The following is a 23,944-nucleotide window of genomic DNA, read 5'->3' on the forward strand; positions in this document are numbered from 1 at the left end:
GTCTGTCACTGTGAGGTGTGAGGGGGGTCTGTCTCTGTGAGGGGGGGGGGGTCTGGGTCTGGTACCGCCCCTCCCCTCACACTGGGCCAGGCAGCTTGCTTATCTTTTGGCTGAATGTTTAGGGTGGAGTTTTGTCGGGCACCGTTATAGCTCCATCCACAGATTATCATTCTCCCCCTGATTTGGGTGTTCAATGTGATCGCTGTCACTCCCTGGAAAGGTCTTCTCAATGTTTGGAATTGATGGATACGAGCTGCGTTATTTGTTTCCCCAGTCTCTGCGCAGCACATTGGTGAACGGTCTGGTGGAACAGTGCACGTTGCTGCGCGCAGCAATTCCTCAGTGTTACTGACTGGCTACTCTGTGAAAAGACCTCCAGACGGAACGTCCGTCAGGTGGTCGCGACTTCGTCCTTTCTTTATTTCATTTGTCGTAATCCACACCCTCGGGACACCTGATGTTACTTACGATGACTATTACAGGTACCGAATTCAATACCTGAAAGAAAATGGGTCTATTGTGCTGCTGAATGCAGAGGTTGACGATAGTGGTGTTTATGAGACCATCTTAACATCTGCAAACTCTACCACAGACAAGACCTACTTTAACACTATCCTGGCAATTCAAGGTAAGGGCAATGGATAGCTGAAAGGTATCTGACCTGAAATGTCAACTCTGTTTCTCTTTCTATAGATGCTGCCTCACCGGCTGACTAGTTCCAGCATTTTCTGCTTCCGTTGCCACTGATTTTTATAACTGCTGTTAAGGAAATTGAGTTAAAGGGCGGCGCAGTGGTTAGCACTGCTGCCTCACGGCGGCGAGGACCCGGGTTCGATCCCGGCTCTGGGTCACTGTCCGTGTGGAGTTTGCACATTCTCCCCGTGTCTGCGTGGGTTTCGCCCCCACAACCCAAAGATGTGCAGGGTAGGTGGATTGGCCACGCTAAATTGCCCCTTAATTGGGATAAAAAATGTTTAAAAGGAAATAGAGCAGGATTTAAGTCATTCCTATTTAACGGTACTAAAAATGAGGGGCGGGATTCTCCACCCCCACGCCCAAGTGGCCGCGCCGTCGTGAACGCCGTCAAGGTTCACGACAGCGCGGAACGGCCCCGGTCACGACCGATTCAGGCCCTGACAATGGGCCAGTATCGGGGCCACGTCATCTACACGCGCCAGGCCTTGTCGCCGCGTAAAGGCGTCGCCGCATAGATGACGCAGCCGGCGCCGCATAACGGGCGTCATCCGCGCATGCGTGGTTGCCGTCCTCTCTAAGTCCGCCCCGCAAGAAGATGGGGGACGGATCTTGTGGGGCCGCGGAAGGAAGGAGGTCCTTCAGAGAGGACGGCCCGACGATCGGTGGGCACCGATCGCGGGCCACCCCACATTTAAGGTACACCCCGGTGCAGGATTCCCCCTCGCCCCCCCACAGGCCGCCCCCCCCAGCGTTCACGCACCGCCCACGACTGCAGCGACCAGGTGTGGACGGCGCCGGGGGGGAACCCGCCGTTTTGGCCTGGCCGCTCGGCCCATCCGGGCCTCAGAATCGCGGGGGTGCCGGAGAATCGCCATTTTGGGTGTCTCGGACGATTCTCCGGCCCGCGGCCCGCGAAACTCGACCGGGCCATTCCCGCTGCTTGGGAGAATCGCGGGAGGGCGTCGGACCGGCGTCCCCGGAAATTTTGGCGGCCCAGGCGATTCTCCCAACCGGCGCGGGAGTGGAGAATCGCGCCCGAGGTGTAGTTTTTAATAATAATAATCTTTATTCTTGTCACAAGTAGACTTACATTAACACAGCAATGAAGTTACTGTGAAAAGCTCCTGTGAGCTTCATTTTGTGTTTCTATATTTGTCAGCTAAGAAAGTTGAGTTTTAGTTTCATTTTAAAAAGGCTGCGTGTAAATTTGTCGGTCGGTTTAGATGCCCGCATTGCAATGAGAATTATGACGTTAAAGCAAAAGCAGGTTTTTTTTTGAAAGCTGTTGCTTGGCAACCAGGGCCCACACTGGGACAGCAAGAGCAGTTGAATCAGTTGGAAGCTGGTGTCAGGTGAAGGACACAGGACAGGGAAATGCAGAGAGCCGATTTGCCAAAAGAACAAAAGAAGGTGTCAGAAACCGTGTGGGAGAGGGTTAGAGGAAAATCCCAGGACGACTGGAGTCAAAGGGACGAAGAACAGAAACCTGAGTGAGGCCCATTAAAGCAAGGAGCAGAGAAAAGATCATCAGAACATAAGAACTAGGAACAGGAGTCGGCCATCGGGCCCCTCGAGCCTGCTCCGCCATTCAATGAGATCATGGCTGATTTTTGTGGACTCAGCTCCACTCTCCGGCCCGTACACCATATCCCCGAATCCCTTTATTCTTTAGAAAGGCATCTATCTTTTTCTTAAAAACGTTTAAAGAAGGAACCTCAACTGCTTCACTGGGCAAGGAATTCCAGAGATTCACAACCCTTTGGGTGAAGAAGTTCCTCCTACACTCCGTCCTAAATCTACTTCCCCTTATTTTGAGGCTATGCCCCCTAGTTCTGCTTTCCCCGACCAGTGGAAACAACCTGCCCGCATCTATCCTATCTATTCCCTTCATAATTTTATATATCTCAATAAGATCCCCCCCGCATCCTTCTAAACTCCAATGAGTACAGTCCCAGTCTACTCAACCTCTCGTCATAATCTAATCCCCTCAACTCTGGGATCAACCTCGTGAATCTCCTCTGCACTCCCTCCAGTGCCAATATGTCCTTTCTCAGGTAAGGAGACCAAAACTGAACACAATACTCCAGATGTGGCCTCACCAACACCCTATACAATTGCAGCATAACCTCACTAGTCTTAAACTCCATCCCTCCAGCAATGAAAGACAAAACTCGATTAGCCTTCTTAATCACCTGTTGCACCTGCACACCAACTTTTTGCAACTCGTGCACCAGCACACCCAGGTCCCTCTGCACAGCAGCATGTTTTAACATCTTACCGTTTAAATAATAATCCATTCTGCTGTTATTCCTCCCAAAATGGATAGCCTCACACTTGGCAACATTGAATTCCATCTGCCAGACCCTAGCCCATTCACCTAACCTATCCAAATCCTTCTGCAGACTTCCGGTATCCTCTGCACTTTTTGCTTTACCACTCACCTTAGTGTCGTCTGCAAACTTTGACACATTGCACTTGGTCCCCAACTCCAAATCGTCTATGTAAATTGTGAACAACTGCGGGCCCAACACTGATCCTTGAGGGACCCCACTAGTTACAGGTTGCCAACCAGAGAAACACCCATTTATCCCCACTCTCTGCTTTCTGTTAGTTAACCAATCCTCTACCCATGCTACCACTTTACCCTCAATGCCATGCATCTTTAGTTTATGCAGCAACCTTTTGTGTGGCACCTTGTCAAAAGCTTTCTGGAAATCCAGATATACCACATCCATTGGCTCCCCGTTATCTACTGCACTGGTAAGGTCCTCAAGAAATTCTACCAAATTAGTCAGACACGACCTACCCTTTGTGAACCCATGCTGCGTCTGCCCAATGGGACAATTTCCCTCCAGGTGCCCCGCTATTTCCTCCTTAATGATAGATTCTAGCATTTTCCCTACAACCGAAGTTAAGCTTACCGGCCTATAATTACCCGCTTTCTGCCGACCTCCTTTTTTAAACAGTGGTGTCACGTTTGCTACTTTCCAATCCTCTGGGACCACCCCAGAGTCTAGTGAATTTTGATAAATTATCACTAGTGCGTTTACAATTTCCCTAGCCATCTCTTTTAACACTCTGGGATGCATCCCATCAGGGCCAGGAGACTTGTCTACCTTTAGCCCCATTAGCTTGCCCAATACTGCCTCCTTAGTGATTACAATCATCTCAAGGTCCTCACCTATCATATCTTTATTTCCATCAGTCACTGGCATGTTATTTGTGTCTTCCACTGTGAAGACTGACCCAAAAAACCTGTTCAGCTCCTCAGCCATTTCCCCATCTCCCATTATTAAATCTCCCTTCTCATCTTCCAAAGGGCCAATATTTACCTTAGTCCCTCTTTTTTGTCTTATATATTTGTAGCAGCTTTTACTATCTGCTTTTATGTTCTGAGCCAGTTTACTTTCATAGTCTACCTCACTCTTCTTTATGGCTTTTTTAGTCGCTTTCTGTTGTCCCCTAAAGACTTCCCAGTCCTCTAGTCTCCCACTAATTTTTTCCTTCAATTTGATACTCTCCCTCACCTCCTTAGATATCCACGGTTGATCTTTCCCCTTTCTACCGTCTTTCTTTTTTGTCGGTATGAACCTTTCCTGAACACTGTGAAAGATCGCTCAGAAGGTTCTCCACTGTTCCTCAACTGCTTCACCATGAAGTCTTTGCTCCCAGTCTACCTTAGCTAGTTATTCTCTCATCCCATTGTAATCGCCTTTGTTTAAGCACAAAACACTAGTGTTTGATTTTACCTTGTCATCCTCCAACTGTATTTTAAATTCCACCATATTGTGGTCGCTCCTTCCAAGAGGATCCCGAACTATGAGATCATTAATCAGTCCTGCCTCATTACACAGGACCAGATCTAGGACCGCTTGTTCCCTTGTAGGTTCCATTACATACTGTTCCAGGAAATTATCCCGGACACATTCTATAAACTCCTCCTCAAGGCTGCCTTTACCAACCTGGTTAAACCAATCGATATGCAGATTAAAATCTCCCATGATAACCGCTGTACCATTTCTACATGCATCCATTATTTCTTTGCTTATTGCCTGCCCCACCATCCTGTTACTATTTGGTGGCCTAGAGACTACTCCTATCAGTGACCTTTTCGCCTTACTATTCCTGATTTCCACCCAAATTGATTCAACCTTGTCTTCCATAGCACCAATATCATCCCTTACTATTGCCCGGATGCCATCCTTAAACAACAAAGCTACACCACCGCCCTTACCGTCCATTCTATCCTTTCGTATAGTCTGAGACCCTTGGATATTTAACTCCCAGTCGTGACCATCTTTTAACTGAGGTTCTGAGTCAAGACAGCTACAAACAGCGGAATATAAATTTAGCTTGCGAGAAGCGAGGCATCTGAGGTAAGTTGGCAATTTCTTATTGTGGTCCTCTGAAGCAACGGTGCTCTGTTGGCACGGCCGGGCACCTAAGCCAGTCTGTGGAAGGTGGCGCTGGAATGTACAAGGTGATCCGGGCCAGGAGAACACCAGAAAAGACAGGCTGAAAACCTGGAGGTGGATCCTTGACGAAGCTGTCTGAGAAAATGTTGTTTGGGAGAAGATTTGAAGACATGGGGCCCAGAGGGTCGGAGAATGGCCGTTGGCCGCCGTGAATCCCGCCCCCGCCGGTTGCCGAAGTCTCCGAAGGGAGAAAAGTCGGCGGGGCGTTAATGTCGCCGCTGCCGTCGGAGAATGGCACGGGTCTGCGCAAGGCAGCCGATTTTCGGCCTGCCGATATTCTCCCTTCCGGATGGGCCGAAGTCCCGTCGACGTGATGACCGTTCACGTCGACGTGAATCAAACACCTCCTTTTCATCGGCGTGACCCGGTGCTCCAGGTTCACGCCGACCAGCGTGGAGGTGAGTGACGGCCTGGGGGGTTGGCTCTGGGCAGGCGATGGCGTGGCCGCAGTCTGAATGCGTGAGGAGAGGTGTGTCTCGGCTTGTGTGTGTGTGTGTGCGGCGGGGGGGGGGGGGGTTAGAGTAGGCTGGGCTCCGGGGGAGTGCCGGGAGGGGGTCCGTGCCGGGGAGGGGGATGGGGTGGGGTCCGTGCCGGGGAGGGGGATGGGGGGGGTCCGTGCCGGGGAGGGGGATGGGGGGGGGTCCGTGCCGGGGAGGGGGATGGGGGGGTCCGTGCCGGGGAGGGGGATGGGGGGTCCGTGCCGGGGTGGAGGTTGGGGGGGGTCCGTGCCGGGGTGGACGTTGGGGGGGGGGGGTCCGTGCCGGGGTGGAGGTTGGGGGGGGTCCGTGCCGGGGTGGACGTTGGGGGGGGGGGGTCCGTGCCGGGGTGGAGGTTGGGGGGGGGGGGTCCGTGCCGGGGAGGGGGATGGGGGGTCCATGCCGGGGTGGAGGTTGGGGGGGGGTCCGTGCCGAGGAGGGGGATGGGGGTCCGTGCCGGGGTGGAGGTTGGGGGGGGGTCCGTGCCGGGGTGGAGGTTGGGGGGGGGTCCGTGCCGGGGTGGAGGTTGGGGGGGGGTCCGTGCCAGGGTGGAGGTTGGGGGGGGGGTCCGTGCCGGGGAGGGGGATGGGGGGTCCGTGCCGGGGTGGAGGTTGGGGGGGGTCCGTGCCGGGGAGGGGGATGGGGGATCCGTGCCGGGGTGGAGGTTGGGGGGTGGTCCGTGCCGGGGTGGAGGTTGGGGGGGTCCGTGCCGGGGAGGGGGATGCGAGGGCAAGTGAGTTGGCCCACCTGGCCAGGTGCCAGCCTCCAACAGTTGGACACATGCGGTCCATGCCACCTGGCTGGGGGGAGGAGGGGATATGGGCAATGATGACATGTCGTCGTTCCCCTCCCCCCCACCAGGCCGTCATGTTTTCCGATCATCCAGCGATGTTGGCCGCCGTGGTGGCAGCCGCTCATGTCTATGTTGCCCTGGATGAGGAGGAGGAGGAGAAGGAGGAGGAGGAGCGTGCCAGAGAGGCGGCGCAGGCTGCCGCAGAGGGACAGGCGGCAGCCGCCCAGGCTGGAGGGACACCTGACCGACAGGGGGAGGAGGGGGAGGAGGACGTCGCGGCCCCACGGCAACGGAGGCACCCGAGGGCGCCCCGTGTGTACCGGCCCCGGCAGTCATACCAGGACCTCACGGACCGGGAATGCAGGAGGAGACTCCGGATGAGGCGGGAAACCGTGGCACACATCTGCCACCTGCTGGCACACCTGTCACCGCGTGGCACTGGTGGGGGACACCCTCTCCCCGTGTCCGTCAAGGTTACGGTGGCCCTGAACTTTTATGCAACGGGGTCATTCCAGGCACCGAGTGGGGACCTGTCCGGCATATCGCAGACATCGGTGCATCGGTGCATCCGGGCAGTGACAGATGCCCTATATGCCATGGCGCACCGCTACATCCGCTTCCCCGTGGACCGGGCCAGCCAAGATGCCCGGGCCGTGGGCTTCTCTGTCGTGGCCGGGTTCCCCGTGGTCCAGGGCGCGATCGATGGGATGCACGTCGCCGTGCGGCCACCTGCAGATAACAGGGCCGTGTTCACTAATAGGAAGGGGACCTATTAGATGAACATACAGGTGGTCTGCGCCCACCGCATGATGATCCTGCATGTCTGCGCCCGTTACCCAGGCAGTGTACACGACTCATACGTGTTGTCGCGGTCATCCACCCCCGGCATGTACGAGGGACGCCATCCCCGGCTGAGGGGCTGGTTGCTGGGCGACAGGGGCTACCCATTGCGATCGTGGCTGATGACGCCTATACGGAGGCCACGCAATGAGGCGGAGAACCGCTACAATGATGCCCATGTAGCGACAAGGGGAGTGATAGAGAGGTGCTTTGGCATGCTAAAGATGCGTTTCAGGTGCCTGGACCTCTCTGGGGGCGCCCTCCAGTATCGGTCAGATAGGGTCGGCCGCATCATTGTGGTGTGCTGCGTCCTGCACAACATAGCCCAGCAGAGGGGCGATGTGCCGCAGGCAGAGGAGGGCGGAGTGGAGGAGCAGCAGGAAGAGGCGCAGTCCTCCCCAGATGAGGGGGATGGGGGTAATGGTCAGGGCAGACGGGGTAGACACAGGCGGGTGGCTGTCCACCGTTACCGGCTGGCCCAGCGGGCACGGGACAGACTGATAGCCGCCCGCTTCACTGACTAGATGGGTGTGGGAATCGGGTAGTATGGCCACAGACCGCACACCATGGCAACAGCCGACCACCCACACCCCCCACCCATCCACCCACCCAGCACCCTCACCCCCCTCCCCAACCCCACCCACCCCACCCGCATGCACACCACCCCCCCCCCCCATTGCACAACGGGCCGGGCTCACACAGTTGCGGGTCGACGCGTGTCTATTGCAGGCCATGGAGGATGATGACAACCCGCCCTGCGGTGAGCTCCTGGCTCCACATCGTTGGACTATGTCTGACCCATGGCCACAGTACCACCATCCACCCGGACCATCCCTGCATGCGGCTGTGACACTGCAGCGCACGGTCCCGTCCTCTGCCCGGGGGATGTTGATGGCGGCCCAGGGGGAAGGGGGCAGACTCACCTGGGGCTGAGGTAAGACCACCCCTCACACACACACTTGCACTCAACGTACATGACACCCCCGCACACTTTGGACAGAGCACAAAGGCAGCTTCTGTAGGTGTAACATTGACTTTAATAACCAAAGGAGTTCATGCACGTGCCCTAGCCCCTAAAACTCATCTGTGCCCTGCACCCGTGCCAACTTACTCAGTGTCTAATTGTTTGGCCTTACGGGCCCTTTGACTACGTCTACGTGGTTCCCCAGACGGTACAGCAGAACTGGAGGTGGACTCCTGTGATTCCTGCCCTCTGACACTGGATCCCTTTGGCGGCCGTTTCCTGGGGCGTCCTGGCCTAGATGGGCCAGGCTGCGGCCCGGGCGACTGGGATGGCGAGCTGCCAGCCTGTCCTGCCCGTTGCCCACCCGATGCACCTGGGACGGAAGGGGGGGAGTCCGAGGTGTCGCGGTGTTCCGGGACCTCCCCTACAGAGGGAGCCGGGACGGACCACACCACCTCCTCCTCTCTCGGGGTGCCCGATGGCCCCCAGGCCTCTACATGGGTGGGGGATGCGAACGGACTGGCCATCCGACGCACCCCCGACATCTGCCGCTGCCAGTCCTGGAGGCCCGTGCTGGTATCGACAGGGGTCTGCAGGTTTGCAGCCATGGAGCCCAGGGGGTTGACAAACCCTGTCTGTGACAGTGCGACGCCGGCTCGCACATGGCCACTGGCGCCGATGCCCTCAGCGATGGCCTGCAGAGACTGGGCCATGGCCTGCTGAGACTGGGCCATGGCCTGCTGAGACTGGGCCATGGCTTGCAGAGACTGGGCTATGACGTTGAGCGCCTCTGCCATCTGGCGCTGGCACTGGCACTGGCTCATGGCCTCCTGTGAGAGGGCAGCCATGTCCTGGGCCACTGACGCCGCCTGCACGGAAAGCCCCAGGCCTCGCAAACCGTTCCCCATGTCTGACACCGTCGCACCCATTGCCTCCACCGCGGACGCCACCCATGCGGTGTCAGCTTGGGTGGCACGCATGACCGGCACCACTCCCAGCTCCTGGACGCGGGTGGACTCCTCCATCTGCGACTGCAGCCGCCGCAAGCCGCCCGTCACCCTCTTCGCTCGTCTCCAGGTCGGTGGTTGCATCGGATCTATGTGTGGGTGTGGTAACTCCAGGAACCCGGGATCCATCTGGGCGGCAGATGTTCGCTTGGGCTGGGCTGCCCTCCGACCGCCCGGCCCCTCTGCTGCTCCTACCTCCACCTGCTGTACCGGGACGGCTGTGTTGTGCGCACCAGTGAGTGTAGCAGACGCCTCATCACTAAAGTGCCCAACCGAGGTGAGTGTTTCTGCGATGGTGGAGGGTGTTGGTGACAGCAGTGGCGTTGTGTCGTGCTCTTCGTCCCACTCTGAGTCCATGGCACTTTGGGGTGGGGGTTCGTCTCCACACATCCACTCTGAGTCACTGTCCGGTATTTCGTCTTCCCGGGTAGTGCTGTCCTGGGTAGTGCTGTCCCGGGTAGTGCTGTCCCGGGTAGGGTTGTCCTGGGCAGTGGTGTCCCGGGTAGGGGTGTCCTGGATAGTGGTGTCCTGGGTAGTGGTGTCCTGGCTCGGATGTGACGGGGGCCTGTGGCTGCCCCCCTCATCGCTGGGTGGTCGCTCCCGCACGTGACGGGGGTGTCGTCTCCCTGTTGCTCCAGGTCTCTCCGTCTCCCGTGGTGTGCGAGGGGCATCCTGCGGGCGTCGCATGCTGGAGGGTCCGGGTCTCTCCGTCTCCCGTGGTCTCCGAGGGGCATCCTGCGGGCGTCGCATGCTGGAGGGTGCGGGTCTCTCCGTCTCCCGTGGTGTGCGAGGGGCATCCTGCAGGCGTCACATGCTGGAGGGTGCGGGTCTCTCCGTCTCCCGTGGCCTCCGAGGGGCATCCTGCGGGCGTCGCATGCTGGAGGGTCCGGGTCTCTCCGTCTCCCGTGGCCTCCGAGGGGCATCCTGCGGGCGGTCTGCATCTGCGGGGATGGGTGCCTGGACGTTTGCTCCTGCGATACACAATGAAGCATGCATGGTTAGACATCAGGCAGTGATCAGGTGATATGGGGGAGGGGGATATAGGGGAGGGGGGATATGGGGACGGGCTGTCGGTGGCTCACTTGCTACTACGCCCCCGACCTCTGCATCAGCAACCTCCCGGTCCTCAGGTCCGCCAGCCAGTTCCAGGGCCCTTTCCTCGTGTTCGGTCAGTGGCCTCTCATCAGCGGGCCCTCCTCCAGTCCTCACATGCTCCCTAGTGTTGTGTGCGCGCTTCTCCTGTGGGGGGGGGGGGGTGGCAGGGGTAAAAGGCAACACTGTTAGGCAGGTATATGAATGCACTCCATCGTTTGCGCGTGCATTGCAGAGGTTAAGGTTAGGGCTGGATTCATTTGGGGATATGGGGGATATGGGGGAGGAGAGGATATGGGGGAGGGGGGATATGGGGGAGGGGGGATATGGGGGATATGGGGGAGGGGGGATATGGGGGAGGGGGGATATGGGGAGGGGGGATATGGGGAGGGGGGATATGGGGGAGGGGGGGGATATGGGGAGGGGGGATATGGGGGAGGGGGGATATGGGGAGGGGGAGGTGGGATATGGGGGAGGGGGGATATGAGGGGAGGGGGGATATGGGGGAGGTGGGATATGGGGGAGGTGGGATATGGGGGAGGGGGGATATGGGGGAGGTGGGATATGGGGGAGGGGGGATATGAGGGAGGGGGATATGGGGAGGGGGGATATGGGGGAGGTGGGATATGGGGGAGGGGGGGATATGAGGGAGGGGGGATATGGGGAGGGGGGATATGGGGAGGGGGGATATGAGGGAGGGGGGATATAGGGGAGGGGGGGATATGGGGGGTTTGGGGGAGGGGGTATAAGGGGGAGGGGGATATGGGGAGGGGGATATGGGGGAGGGGGGATATGGGGGAGGGGGATATGGGCGAGGGGGGATATGGGGAGGGGGATATGGGGGTGGGGGGATATGGGGGAGGCACACCCTGCCTGCTCTGACGAGGTTGTTCACCTTGTGGCACTGGGTGCCTGTCCGTGGTGTCAGGGACGCAGCGGTGACGGCCTCTGCCACTTCCCTCCACAGACGCCGGCTGTGGCGTGGGGCAACTCTGCGGCCGTGCCCGGGATACAGGGCGTCCCTCCTCTGCTCCACCGCATCCAGGAGCGCCTCCACATCGCGTGACTCGAACCTCGGGGCTGAGCGACGGCCAGCCATCAAGTCGGGTGTTGCGGTCGGGTGTTCCGGTCGGGTGGGGGGGAGCTGCGCGGCCTTATGAGCCGTCACGCCGTGCAGCGCGTATGACGCTGCACGGCGTGAACCACTGCGCAAGCGCGGATCCCGTTACGTCGCTGCTAGCCCATTTCGGGCCGGAGACTATCGACCCATTTTTCCGACGTGACGCAAGTCGGATTTGCGCCGTTTTTTGCGCCGATCGGCGGACTTTCCGCCGATAACGGAGAATTTCGCCCCATGTTCTTTGAGAGCAGAGATTGGGAATCCTCATGTGCAAGTCAGAGTTGGCTCACAGTGTGATGAGCATCTTGCGGGGGGGGGGGGGGGGGCGGGGTGTGGCGGGGGGGGCGTGGGGGGGGCGGAGGGGGGCGGGGAGTTGATAAGCAATCTGCAGAAATTACATTGTGTGGCAGCTATCACTTGGTTTCAGAGTGTGGGGTCTCTGACCACATTTTGCCTATTGATTTACATGGACTTGTACTTGCTGTCAACATTAGGGTATAAGATAGAATTTCAAACTTCTGTTGTCCTTACAACAGGAGGGGGTGAAAAGGGGGAACAGTTGTACAAACTGTGAGTTGTGGGGGTGAATTACGGGCGGCATGATAACACAGTGGTTAGCACTGTTGCTTCACAGCGCCAGGGTCCCAGGTTCTATTCCCGGCTTGGGTCACTGTCTGTGCGGAGTCTGCACGTTCTCCCCGTGTCTGCGTGGGTTTCCTCCGGGGGCTCCGGTTTCCTCCCGAAAGACGTGGGGCTGGATTCTTCAAAAATGGGGCTATGTCTTAAGAAAGTCGTGAGTGAGTCTCCTCCCTGCAGGGGGCTGGCAGGGCCCCGGAGTGCTCTTCGCAGCTCTGCCTGCCGATACGGGGCCCCGCACTCCGGTCAGGAGTCCACGCATGGACTCTCCTGCCTGCAGCGGCCGCGCCATGCGCAGCGGGCTCGGACCGCAGAGCGACATCAGGAATGTAGGCCCCCCCCACCCCGAGATGGCTCGCGGATCCATGCTGCTTGTTCGCTACCCTGGCCATCCATGAAGCCCCTCCCGGTGATCGATCCCCCCCCCCCCACCTCCCACCAGGGCGGCCGCGGACTGAGGTCTGGAGTCACTTGGAGGCCAGACCGGGTCAGGACGGCAGATTTCCTTCCCTGAGGGACATTAATGAACCAGATGGGTGTTTTGTGCCATCTCACCCCCCCCCCCCCCCCCCTCAATCCTCCCCCCTCCCCGCCCAATCCCAAAGTATATCCTGGGTCTCTTGATTACCAATCCAGTGATATGATCACAGAGCCACTGTTACCCCCACAATGTTGGGTTGTTTTCTTTGGCACAGAGATGGGGAACATTGTGTGAGACCGAGATAGAGTGGGTGTAGCAGATCGGTGGGTAACAAGCGGGTATGGAACTAAAGTGATTAGGACGGGGTTTAGAGGGGCTTTGAGGAATCATGTTTTTCACCTCGAGGTTACTGGGGGCCTGGAACTTGCTGCATGAAAGGGTTTTTGAGGCATTATTATCATTATTAAAAACCACCATCACATTTTAAGAAACTAGGATTTGCACAGCAGGGTTCCAGACCTAAAATTAGGAAATGGGATTAGACTCGATCGCCCTCTATCCAGCCCCACTGCTCCACGAAACCCACAACAACAGTATAAATCTGACCCTATTTCCAGCTCTCTCCAGCTTCGAGAAAGAGTCATCCAGACTCGAAACGTTCGCCCCCTTCTCTCCCCACAGAGGCTGTCAGGCCTGCTGAGATTGTCCAGCATTTTCTGTTTGTGCTTTACAACTGGCACAGAGACAATGAACTGTATTACTCCCTATAGTATTCTCTGTAAGACTTTAATCTATCACCAGCCACCTCACAAACTGTGCACCGGTTAGACCCGGCAACTGCTATTTTGATGGGTAACACGCCAACTTCAACCACTGACTGTGTGTGATCTTCTCCTCTGCACAGATGTTTTGCAAATGCCAGTGATAGTCCAAGATCGCGGTGTAGCGTCCACTATCGTTCACTTCAATTGTGTTGTGAGACTCGGGGAAGTAAACGAGATCTTGTGGATGAAAGGCGACACAATACTGAGCGGCGACAGCATTTACCAAATATCAATTGACAACAAAACCCTGAGGATTGACGCACCTCAGCTTCCAAACTGTGAGCTAATTACCTGTGTGGTCAGAAACAAAGTGAGTGAGAACAGGAACTCCCGTTTGCTCCGTATCAGTGGTACGTTTCCTCAAGGTCACGTTGAGTGTTCACGAGCTGCTTGACAGTGATTTTAAGGCACGTTTGGAATTTACAACTCGATGGGGATTTTGTGTAACCCGTTGATTTGATTTTGGCCTGGGGTTAAATTCACATTGAAAGCTGTTAAATGTCTGAAGTAGCGTGAAAGCCAGCAGAGAGGAAACAAATATCGAACAAGTGGGTTAGCCCTGCTGCCTCACGGCGCCGAGGTCCCAGGTTCGATCCCGGCTCTGGGTCACTGTCCGTGTGGAGTTTGCACATTCTCCCCGTGTCTGCGTGGGTTCCGCCCCCACAACCCAAAGATGGGCAGGGTAGGGGGATTGAACACACTAAAATTGCCCCTTAATTGGAAAGAAATGAATTGGGTACCTAAATTATTTTTAAAAAGGAGTATAGATTAGAATCAGAGTTTTACAGCACAGAGGCCCATCCTGTCTGCACCGGACATCAAGCACCTACCCATTCTAATCCCGCTTCGTCCGTAGCCTTGTGTTTGGGCCAATGTGGGGAATTATATGAATTATCTTGTGCACTGTACCACAAATGTGTGTCGCCTTGGCGTTTGATTGCCAGGAAATTAGTCTTGCCCGATGGGCTCGAGTCTATTTCTCAATTTTTAAAAACCTTCGCTCATGAGATGTGGGCGTCGCTGACTGTGCCAGCATTTATTGTCCATCCCTGAGAGTATTTAACAGTCAACCACATTGGCTGTGGGTCTGGAGTCACGTGTAGGCCAGACCGGGTCAGGACGGCAGATTTCCCTTCCCGAAAGGACATTAGTGAACCAGATGGGTTTTTACAACAATCTACAATGGTTTCACGGTCATCATTAGACTTTTAATTCCAGATGTTTTTATTGAATTCAAATTCCACCGCCTGCCCTGGTGGGATTCGAACCTGGGTCCCTGGAGAATGACTCTGGGCCTCTGGATGACTAGTCCAGCGACAATACCACTACGCCACTGCCTCCCCCTGCATGTTTATCATTTATTTTTCACAGGGATGCGGATGTGAGGTAACGCATTTTGGCAGGTCCAATACAGGTGGAAACTATACAGTAAATATAAAAGTTTATACATCCACAGCATTACAGGGCGTTAACTTTCTTCCTAAGGTGCCCAGAACTGAACACAATATTCCAAATGTGGTCTGACCAATGATTTGTAGAGGTGTAGCATCACTTCATTGCTTTTATACTCTCTGCCTCTATTTATAAACCTTAACAACTGTTTCAACTTGCCTGGCTACCTTCAGAGAATTATGCACTCCAAGGTCCCTCTGCTCCAGCACTCCCCTCAGTGTTGTACCATTGAGCCTGGATTGCCTCCACATTTCTCTGTATTGATGCTCATCTGCCTGATGCGTATCCGTTTGGCCAACTTTTGTCAATGCCCCTCTGAAGTCACTCAGCGTGATCCTCACAATTCACTATTCTCCCCGGCTTGGACCGTGTATTGTGAAGCCCAGTTGGGAGGAATGACAAAAGGAATTGGTTATCAGGAACTTTACAGGCCAGGGGGTTTGCAGCACAGGAGTCTGGCACTTTGGACTGAGTGCAGTGCAACCCACACAGTGCGGTAAGGGGAACACATGTCCCACACCTCGGTGTCAGCATCGTGTTGGATAGAGCCCAGCGTGAAGACAGCATGGCAACAGCTCCGAGACTAGGCCGTTACCATCCCTATTAATGAGTAGTTAATGGGCGGGATACTCCGGTCCTCCAGCTGCTTCCCATTCGCTGGGGCGGGGTTCCATCTTCCCGTCGATTGGCAATGGGATTTCCCATTGTAACCAGCCCACGATGGCAGTGGGAAAAGTGAACGCAACGGCTGGAGGATGCCAGCCAATGCTTATAGTCAGCGAACACCTTAATAAAACCGACCAAACTACACCCAATGCCTTACAACTAAATTTGCTTGAATTGTTTTTTAAGTGTATTTTATTACAAACATGTATCAAAACAGGTTACAGCGAACAAACACCCCGGGAAACATACTTCCCAACAATCAACTATACTGTCTGGGCACATTTTCCCTCTTTTTCACCCCCCGCCCCCCCTCCCCCGCGATGAACAGCTCCTCAACCGCAGTCACAAACATCCCCCACCTTTTCTCAAACACCCCTGCTGAGCCCCTTAACCCATACTTTATCTTCTCTAACCGCAGGAAGCCGTACAGGTCACCCAACCAAGCTGCTACCCCCCGGTGGCGATGCCGACCGCCACTCCAGCAAAATTCACCGCCGTGCAATCAGAGAGGCGAAGGCCACGACATCGGCCTCCCTCCTCTCCTTGAGCTCCGGCTTCTCTGAGACCCCAAATATCGCCACCAAAGGGTCCGGGTCCTCCTCCACTATCCTGGCTAAGACCGCGAACACTCCCGCCCAGAATCTTACCAATTTTTCACAATCATTTTGGGTGAGTAGAAGCCCACCAACAAGGCCTACTCCTCAGTGCGACTCCGAGCAAACCCGGAAATGTGGATTTTCCCAACTCCAACCGCAGCCGAGAGCAAAATAAATAAATAAGAGGGGATGGGAGAAATGCTTAAAGTGGAATAAAGACTCTTCGATCATGTCTGCTGGCCTCATGTTACGCTGAGCTGTGATTTGTGTTGGGATCAATTGGAATGAGTTTCCTGTTGCAGGATTGCTGTCGCTCCACGAATTCTCTCTTATATCATCCGCCATCGCTCTGGTCAGCTCGGTAACATCTTATGGTGCAGAAGCTTTCATAATCCTGTACGCCCTGGACGCTTACAAAAGTAACTAATGCACCTTCTCTATCATTTCATTGTATCACGAGCTTGAATACTTAACCACATATTGCCAGAGTTAGTCTCACTGACACTCTGAGAACTGAACAGATTTGAGAAAGGGAATTTGTTTTTGATAAACCTGTCAAGGGTTTTTTGAGGGTGTGGCCATCAGGGGATCGGGAGAAGGCCTCCACAAGACACGTAGGCAATTCACCAGCCTCTTCGAGGACCTGTTTGTGACCCGCAACTGAAGAGGGGAGGGCGAACTAGCCAGGGGAAAAGAAGGAGGGGGGGGGAGGAGAGGAGACAACACAGGGGGAACAGAGGGAGACAACACAGGGATTAAAGGATGCAGAGGGAAGGGAATAAACCCATTCATGCTGTTCCATCTTTGTCGCCTCGATCCCAGCCCTGCCCAATTGGGTCGGGTGTACATGGTTTCTGGTATATTGGTTGTAACTGATCAGTTGGATTTTACTGTTAAAGTGCCTTGTGTTCCTGTTTCCTGTCTTTCCTTCTCGTTATAAATACAAATGAAAATCAATAAAAATATATATATATATTTTAAATCACTGACCTCTCTGGCTTGAATTAAAGGCAAAGCTGCCTTAAAGTCACAGGTCCATTGATCTTCCATGGACCAACATTGTAATTGAAAAAAAATAAGACAAAAGGGGGGAAAATAAGGGAATAAACAGGGTTGAAACCAGGAGGATTCTTCCAATGATAGAGTAGGTGCAGAGTGCCAAACAACATAGGCGAGCTGCAATTCCTCATCACCTTATCAAACTCTCTTCAATCTGTTTGTCTTTCCAGTTCACAAGAGACACGTGGAGCTGACGGCCGTTTTTGTCTTCTTCCAAATGATCTCCTGCCTGACTTTGTTGACTGCGTCCGTGTTCTGTGTTATCGATCCCAGTGAGTGTCTGATTTTCCCTGTGTTTGAATTCACACACCAGCCCCGGTTCTGCTGGGTAGGAAACATGGCAAGTCTGAAACGCAGGAAAGAGAGCACAGTTATAGAGTCAGAGATGTTTACAGCAGGGAAACAGGCCCTTCGGCCCAGCTGGTCCATGCCGCCCAGTTTCTATCCATAAGCTAGTCCCACTTTCCCGCATTTGTCCCATATCCCTCTATACCCCCCCTGCCCATGTAACTGTCTAACTGCTTTTTAAAGGACAAAATCATACCCGCCTCTCCCACTGCCCCTGGCAGCCCGTTCCAGACACTCACCACCCTCTGTGTGAAACAATTGCCCCTCTGGTCTCTCTTGTATCTCTCCCCTCTCACCTTTAACCTCTGCCCTCTAGTTTTAGACTCCCCTACCTTTGGGAAAAGATGTTGACTATCGACCTTATCTATGCTCCTCATTATTTTGGAGACCTCTATAAGGTCACCCCTAAGCCTCCTCCGCTCCAGGGAAAAAAGTCCCAGCCTATCCAGCCTCTCCTTATAACTCAAACCATCAAGTCCCGGGAGCAGCCTCGTCAATCTCTTCCGCACTCTTTCTAGTTTAACAATATCCTTCCTATAATAGGGTGACCAGAACTGTACACAGTATTCCACGTGTGGTCTTACCAATATCTTGTACAACTTCAACAAGACGTCCCAACTCCTGTATTCAATATTCTGACCAATGAAACCTCGCATGCTGAATGCCTTCTTCACCACCCTGTCCACCTGCGACTCCACCTTCAAGGAGCTATAACCTGTGCCCCTAGATCCCTGATGGGCACCTTGTTGCTGTTTGCCCCCCAGCGGCTGTTAACAGGTGTCAGCAACTTATTAACCACATTGATCAGCCTTAATGGCAATCACGTTGTCAAACAGCTGATGGATATCTGGATACCTGTCAATGGGGATGTGATCACTTTAATCACATTTTGGTTTGATGTTGTAAGCTTCCTTCGAGATTCCCTTTATTTAGGGGCAGTACCCCTTCAGGGGGCTACCCTTTTAAGTCGTCCCGCAGTCTTTTTATTTGGTTTATTCGTTTTACCCCAAAATAGGGATAGCTGGGACAACTGGTGGGGTGGAGTCATGTTGACTGTGAGCTCAGTTAATAAAGACATTTTGTCGAAGCTTTTCATCCTGCACTGATCAGGCCAATTGCAAGACAATACCAAAGTCAGTGGAAACAGCAACTTTGCACTATATAAGAAGAGGCACTGATTGTTTGACAAGTGGACTGATTGATAAGGGCGTTGCAGTGGATAATGCAGCAGTTGATGGTGACTGGCAGTTAACTGCCGAGCGTTGATTGAAAATTTAAACCAGGCTTCCCAAATCTAATTTGTCAAGGCATTGCCCTGAGGAATGTACCAGCGAATGGCCATCGCCTATTTTGTGGAGCCGAAACAGGCCCCAATTGCGTACATGTTCTTTCTGTCTGCAAGGAACGTTGCTTCCACTGAATGGTTTTTTATCAGCACCACTGAAGTTCTGTCCTACCAAACGACCAGAACTCAATCAACTCTCTCCAGCAAGGGAAGCTGCTTTGTCTTCGTTTTAACTTCACCAACTGGCGTTGTTCCAACTTGAAGTTATGTGGAAACTCATGAAGGCCCCCAGGACATCCCTAAGCACATGGGGTAGTCTTTGTGGAGATGTTGGCAAAACGTATGAATGACCAGGTTATCTGTTTTGATTGTCCTTGGTTGAGGGAGAAACTGGACAATTGCTTGTCCTTTGAATGCTACCAAGGGATCATTTACATGAGAGTCAGCGTCTCATCTTAACGGCCCAACTGGGAGACGACATTTGTGGCAGTGCAGCACGCCCTCGATACTGCTCTGAAATGTCCCCCCGATAGAATGAGCTCGTCGGAGCGTGATTAGGTAGTCAGTATCCAGAACAAGGTCTCGCAAGCAGCAAACCTGTTTTGGTGGTGTGGGTTGAGGGGTACGTGTTCGTGAGGTGGACTTCTCTCTCATCAGACAGTATCACCGGATGGTCAACGTCCCTCCACTTTAACAGCAGCTCATCCCAAATGAGTGCGGTTCCAGGCAGTGTCGCCCTGAGGCGTCTCCCTAGATTAGGTGCTCAAGTCCCAGGTTGGGCCTTGAACCCACAAACCTCTGACTCTGAGACAGGTCGAGGCTTCGGGTCAATGATGAGGCCCTGACAAGCAGTCGTTCATTTTCTGTTCCACAGCGTTCCCAATGCCGTTTTCATTTCACCCACTCCTCATTCTGCCCTTTTCCAGGTTACCCTCTGGCGTACAGAATAATTTCAGGAGCGGCAATTTTATTCATTACAGCAAAGATCATTTATGTCCTGGCCCTTTACCTGCAACACGAAAGTGAACTGAAAAGGTCATTTCTGGTCAAGCAAAGTAAGGTTAACCAATAATTATTCCGTTTGTCATTATTCTTTCCGATATTGCTTCTTACAACCACTCCAAAGGTCGTGTTGAAATCCCGAGCAGAGAACAGTACTTGAGATTGTTTTTCATTCACCATGGATGGGAGTGTTGTTGGCAAGGCCAACATTTGTTTCCCAGCCTCAGTGTCCACCTGCTACATGTAGCAAAGGCGGAATGGCTTTCATTTTTAAAATACATGCACGGGATTCATGCTGGCTGGGCCAGTATTTATAACCCATCCCTAATTGCCCCTTGCGAAGGCGGTGGTGCGTAGCCTTCCTGAACCGCTGGAGTCCCTGAGGTGTAGGTCCACCCGCCGTGCTGTTAGGGTGGGAGCTCTCCAGGATTCTGGCCCAGGGACAGTGAAGGAACGGCCGATGTATTTCCCAGTCAGGGTGACAGATGGCTTGGATGGGAGCCTCAGGGATGCTCCCAGATTTCTGTTTCCCTTGCCCTTCCAAGTGGGAAACGCCACGGATTTGGCTGCCTAAGGAGCCTTGGTGAGTTGCTGCAGTGCACCTGGTAGATGGTGCACACGGCTGCCATTGTGCGCCGGTGGTGGAGGGAGTGAACGTTGACATTGGTGAATGGAGTGTTTACGACACCCTGGGCAAGGGAGCGATCGGCTCCAGCTCCCCCCCCTTGACCCACAGTCACAATACAACTGAATTAACCAATACTTCTTGGAAAAATACTCAGAAGTCTTTGGCCCTTGGCTGTCCAATAATTACAGTCATCAGGTTTGTAAACGTGAACACAATTACACAATAATAATCTTTATTAGTGTCACAAGTAGGCTTACATTAACACAGCAATGAGGTTACTGTGAAAAGCCCCTAGTCGCCACACTCCGGCGCCTGTTCGGGTACACAGAGGGAGAATTCAGCATGTCCAATTCACCTAACAGCACGTCTTTGGACTGTGGGAGGAAACCGGAGCACCCGGAGGAAACCCACGCACACACGGGGAGAACGTGCAGACTCCGCACCGACAGTGACCCAAGCCGGGAATAGAACCTGGGACCCTGGGTGCAGAGACCACACTTCTAGATGCTCCAGTATCCTGTGTTGATATTCCTAGACATCGCACCACCCTGTGTCAGATCTCCAGTTTTGTCTGCACTCCTTCCCGTGGCTCCAACACCCGATTGCCATCATTAGTACCAGTGGAACCTGCCTTGCTGGGGAATAGGCACAGTCACAGGAATTTGGGAATGTTCAAATGACTAAATTAAAACAGACAAGGAAGTTGTCCTGGTTAAGGCGAGGTGTTCGATTGAGCAAGTGTTACACTGTCCCTGTGTGATGCCTTTCAATTTGTTTTGTCCCCAGGACGTCGTAATATTTTTCTGCTGTGCGGAACCTTCAGAATAATCATTTCCATCATCCCAATTTACAGAGGACTGTATAACAGTGAGTACTGATGGTCGAGTTGAATAGTAGCAATAATTGGAGTACATTCCTGTTTACTGGGTATGCAGTGGACCAGTTCCAAATGCGAAGCTACCTGAATGGAACTACCAAGTGTGGGTTGGTCAAGTTCGGAGAGCATCAGCTGAATCAAGCACGGAGGCTATCATTTGAAAAAGCAGATTGTGCGTCTCCCCTGGTGTGGGCCTTTGTGCTGTATCAGGGTCAGAACTTTTCTTTTATTCGTTCCTGGGAGGTGGGCATCGCAGGCTGGCGCCAGCATTTAGTGCCCATCCCTAATTGCCCTTGAAGGGGGGCAGTTAAGAGCACCCACGTTGCTGTGGGTCTGGAGTCACGTGTAGGCCAGACCGGGTAAGGACGGCAGATTTCCTTCCCTAAAGGACATCAGTGAACCAGGTGGGTTTTTACGACAATCGACACACGGTCATCGTTAGACTTTTAATTCCAGACTTTTATTGAATTCAGATTTCACCCTCTGCAGTGGCAGGATTTGAACCTGGATCGCCAGGTCACGACTCTGGGTCTGTGGTTTACTAGCCCAGTGACAATACCACTCCATCACCGCGTCCCCTCACGCACCCTCCGCGAGACGAGGGTTACACCAGTGGGACCAGCCAGGTACAGCAGGGCACATCTCTCAAAGTCTTTGTAGGTTCAGTTCAGGTCGGCACCTACGCTGAGTGCAACTTATTAACGTCATTGAGTTTCACAGCACAAAAAGAGGCCCTTCTGCCCCTCGGCGGTCTGTACTGGCCCATCTATTCTCCTATCTATTCGAATCCCTTTTTCCACCACTTGGTCCGTATCCGTGTTCGCTACGACGTTTCAGGTGCTTCTCGAAATGCTTCTTAAATGTTGTGGAGGACCCCAGTTCTGACATTACCGCTAAATGTTGCGAGAGTTCCCGCCTCTACCACCCTATCTGGCAGCGAGTTCCAGATTCCCAGCACCCTCTGGGTGAAAATGTTTTACCTCAAATTCCCTTTAAACCCCTGCCCCTTACCTTAAATCAATGGTTAGTGGCCCCTCTACTAATAATAATCTTTATTAGTGTCACAAGTAGGCTTACATTACCACTGCAATGAAGTTACTGTGAAAAAACGTTTCTTCCTATCCCCCCCAATCTGTGTCCCTCATAATTCTGTCCACCTCAACCAGGTCCCCCCTCATCCTTCTCTGCTCCGAGGAAAACAACCCCAGTCTAACCCGTCTCTCTTCACAGCTGGAACGCTCCAGCCCAGGCAACATCCTGGTGAATCTCCTCCGCACCCTCTCCAGTGAATCACATCCGTCCTATAGTGTGGCGACGAGGACTGCACACTAGCTGTGACCTAACCAGCGTTTTGTACAGCTCCATCATAACCTCACTGCTCTTATATTCTATTCCTCGGCTAATAAAGGCAAGTATCCCATATACCCTGTTACCCACCTTATTTACCTGGCCTGCTGTCCTCAGGGATCTGTGGACATAAACCCCGAGGTCCCTCTGGTCCTCCCAGCATCATAGAATTTACAATCCAGGAGGAGTCCATTGGACACCCCTCTCACCCTGAATCAGCCGAGTAAACCTTCTTTGGACTGCCCCCAATTTGGGCCTGAATCCGGAGTCCCAAAGGTCGTCGCGGGTGGGAGCGTGAACTTTGCGAGACGCTGGGTGCCGGCGGGGAGGGGGCAGGGGGGAGGAGGGGGCGGGTGCTGAGAAAGGGGAATGCTGGGGGCTGCTGCTTCCAATGTGCTCTCCCAGGAGGACAGCTGGTGTCCGAGGGAGCTGCTGACGTGTAAAAAAAAACAATGAAAAAAACGACTCCACGAGTGTCGAGGACGCACAATCCTACCCCAGACGCATTTGTGGATTTTATTTGAGCCAAGACTTTCATCCCGGTCTGCATCGAGGTTGACATGTCAAGGCCGCCCTGCCAATCAGGCCCACCCGCCACCTGGAAAGGCCGAAGGTCAACGTAAAATCCCTGTCGAGTGCCGTTTTATGAAGCTAAGTTTTGCTCCTTGATTGTCAGCCGATGCACTTCCGGACGGCGCGAGGGCTCGATGACGTTGGGACAAGCAGCTAATGTCTTCTCACGCGGTTTAACATGCTTCCAGGTCACGCGTGTGCCCGACCGACCAATGTAAAATTCAGGCCGTGGAAAACAAACTAGCCGACCCAAATGTTTGCCACCCAACTGCCCCGGTATTATCCGCCCGGGTCAAAATTGAGGCTGCGGCTTGGGTTATTTCGACAGGCCGGAGCTGGAAAGGGTCAGCTCTGAATGACCATTAACCATTGAAAGCTGCTGGCGGGTGGTCGTCACGTGCTGGAAGCCTGAGGTATCAAATCTTTCACCTGACAAGTGCAGAGCTGGGTTATGGAGGGGAGTCAACTCGGAATGAGTTTTACCTCCTGTTCTGGCCTACCCACTGAGCTAAGGGAAATTGGGTGATGTTTAAAACCAACGCAACACAAAGAACAAAGAACAAAGAACAGTACAGCACAGGAACAGGCCCTTCGGCCCTCCAAGCCCGTGCCGACCATGCTGCCCGACTAAACTACAATCTTCTACACTTCCTGGGTCCGTATCCCTCTATTCCCATCCTATTCATGTATTTGTCAAGATGCCCCTTAAATGTCACTATCGTCCCTGCTTCCACTACCTCCTCCGGTAGCGAGTTCCAGGCACCCAC

At 53.9% G+C, this 23,944-nt stretch overlaps 1 protein-coding gene across 1 annotated transcript; it reads left to right on the top strand.

The window, feature by feature from the left end:
* Positions 1-274: 274 nt before the first annotated feature.
* Positions 275-21,247, top strand: LOC140407169 (hepatic and glial cell adhesion molecule-like; the record flags this gene model as incomplete). Its single annotated transcript, XM_072494851.1, has 6 exons — positions 275-628; positions 13,425-13,694; positions 16,361-16,477; positions 17,288-17,389; positions 19,677-19,805; positions 21,167-21,247. Coding segments are annotated over 6 exons (1,053 nt in total), but the record flags the coding sequence as incomplete, so codon positions are not given.
* Between the last annotated feature and the right edge of the window lie 2,697 nt (positions 21,248-23,944).

This window comes from Scyliorhinus torazame, unplaced genomic scaffold, assembly GCF_047496885.1.
Source record: "Scyliorhinus torazame isolate Kashiwa2021f unplaced genomic scaffold, sScyTor2.1 scaffold_1266, whole genome shotgun sequence".
Lineage (NCBI taxonomy): Eukaryota > Metazoa > Chordata > Chondrichthyes > Carcharhiniformes > Scyliorhinidae > Scyliorhinus > Scyliorhinus torazame.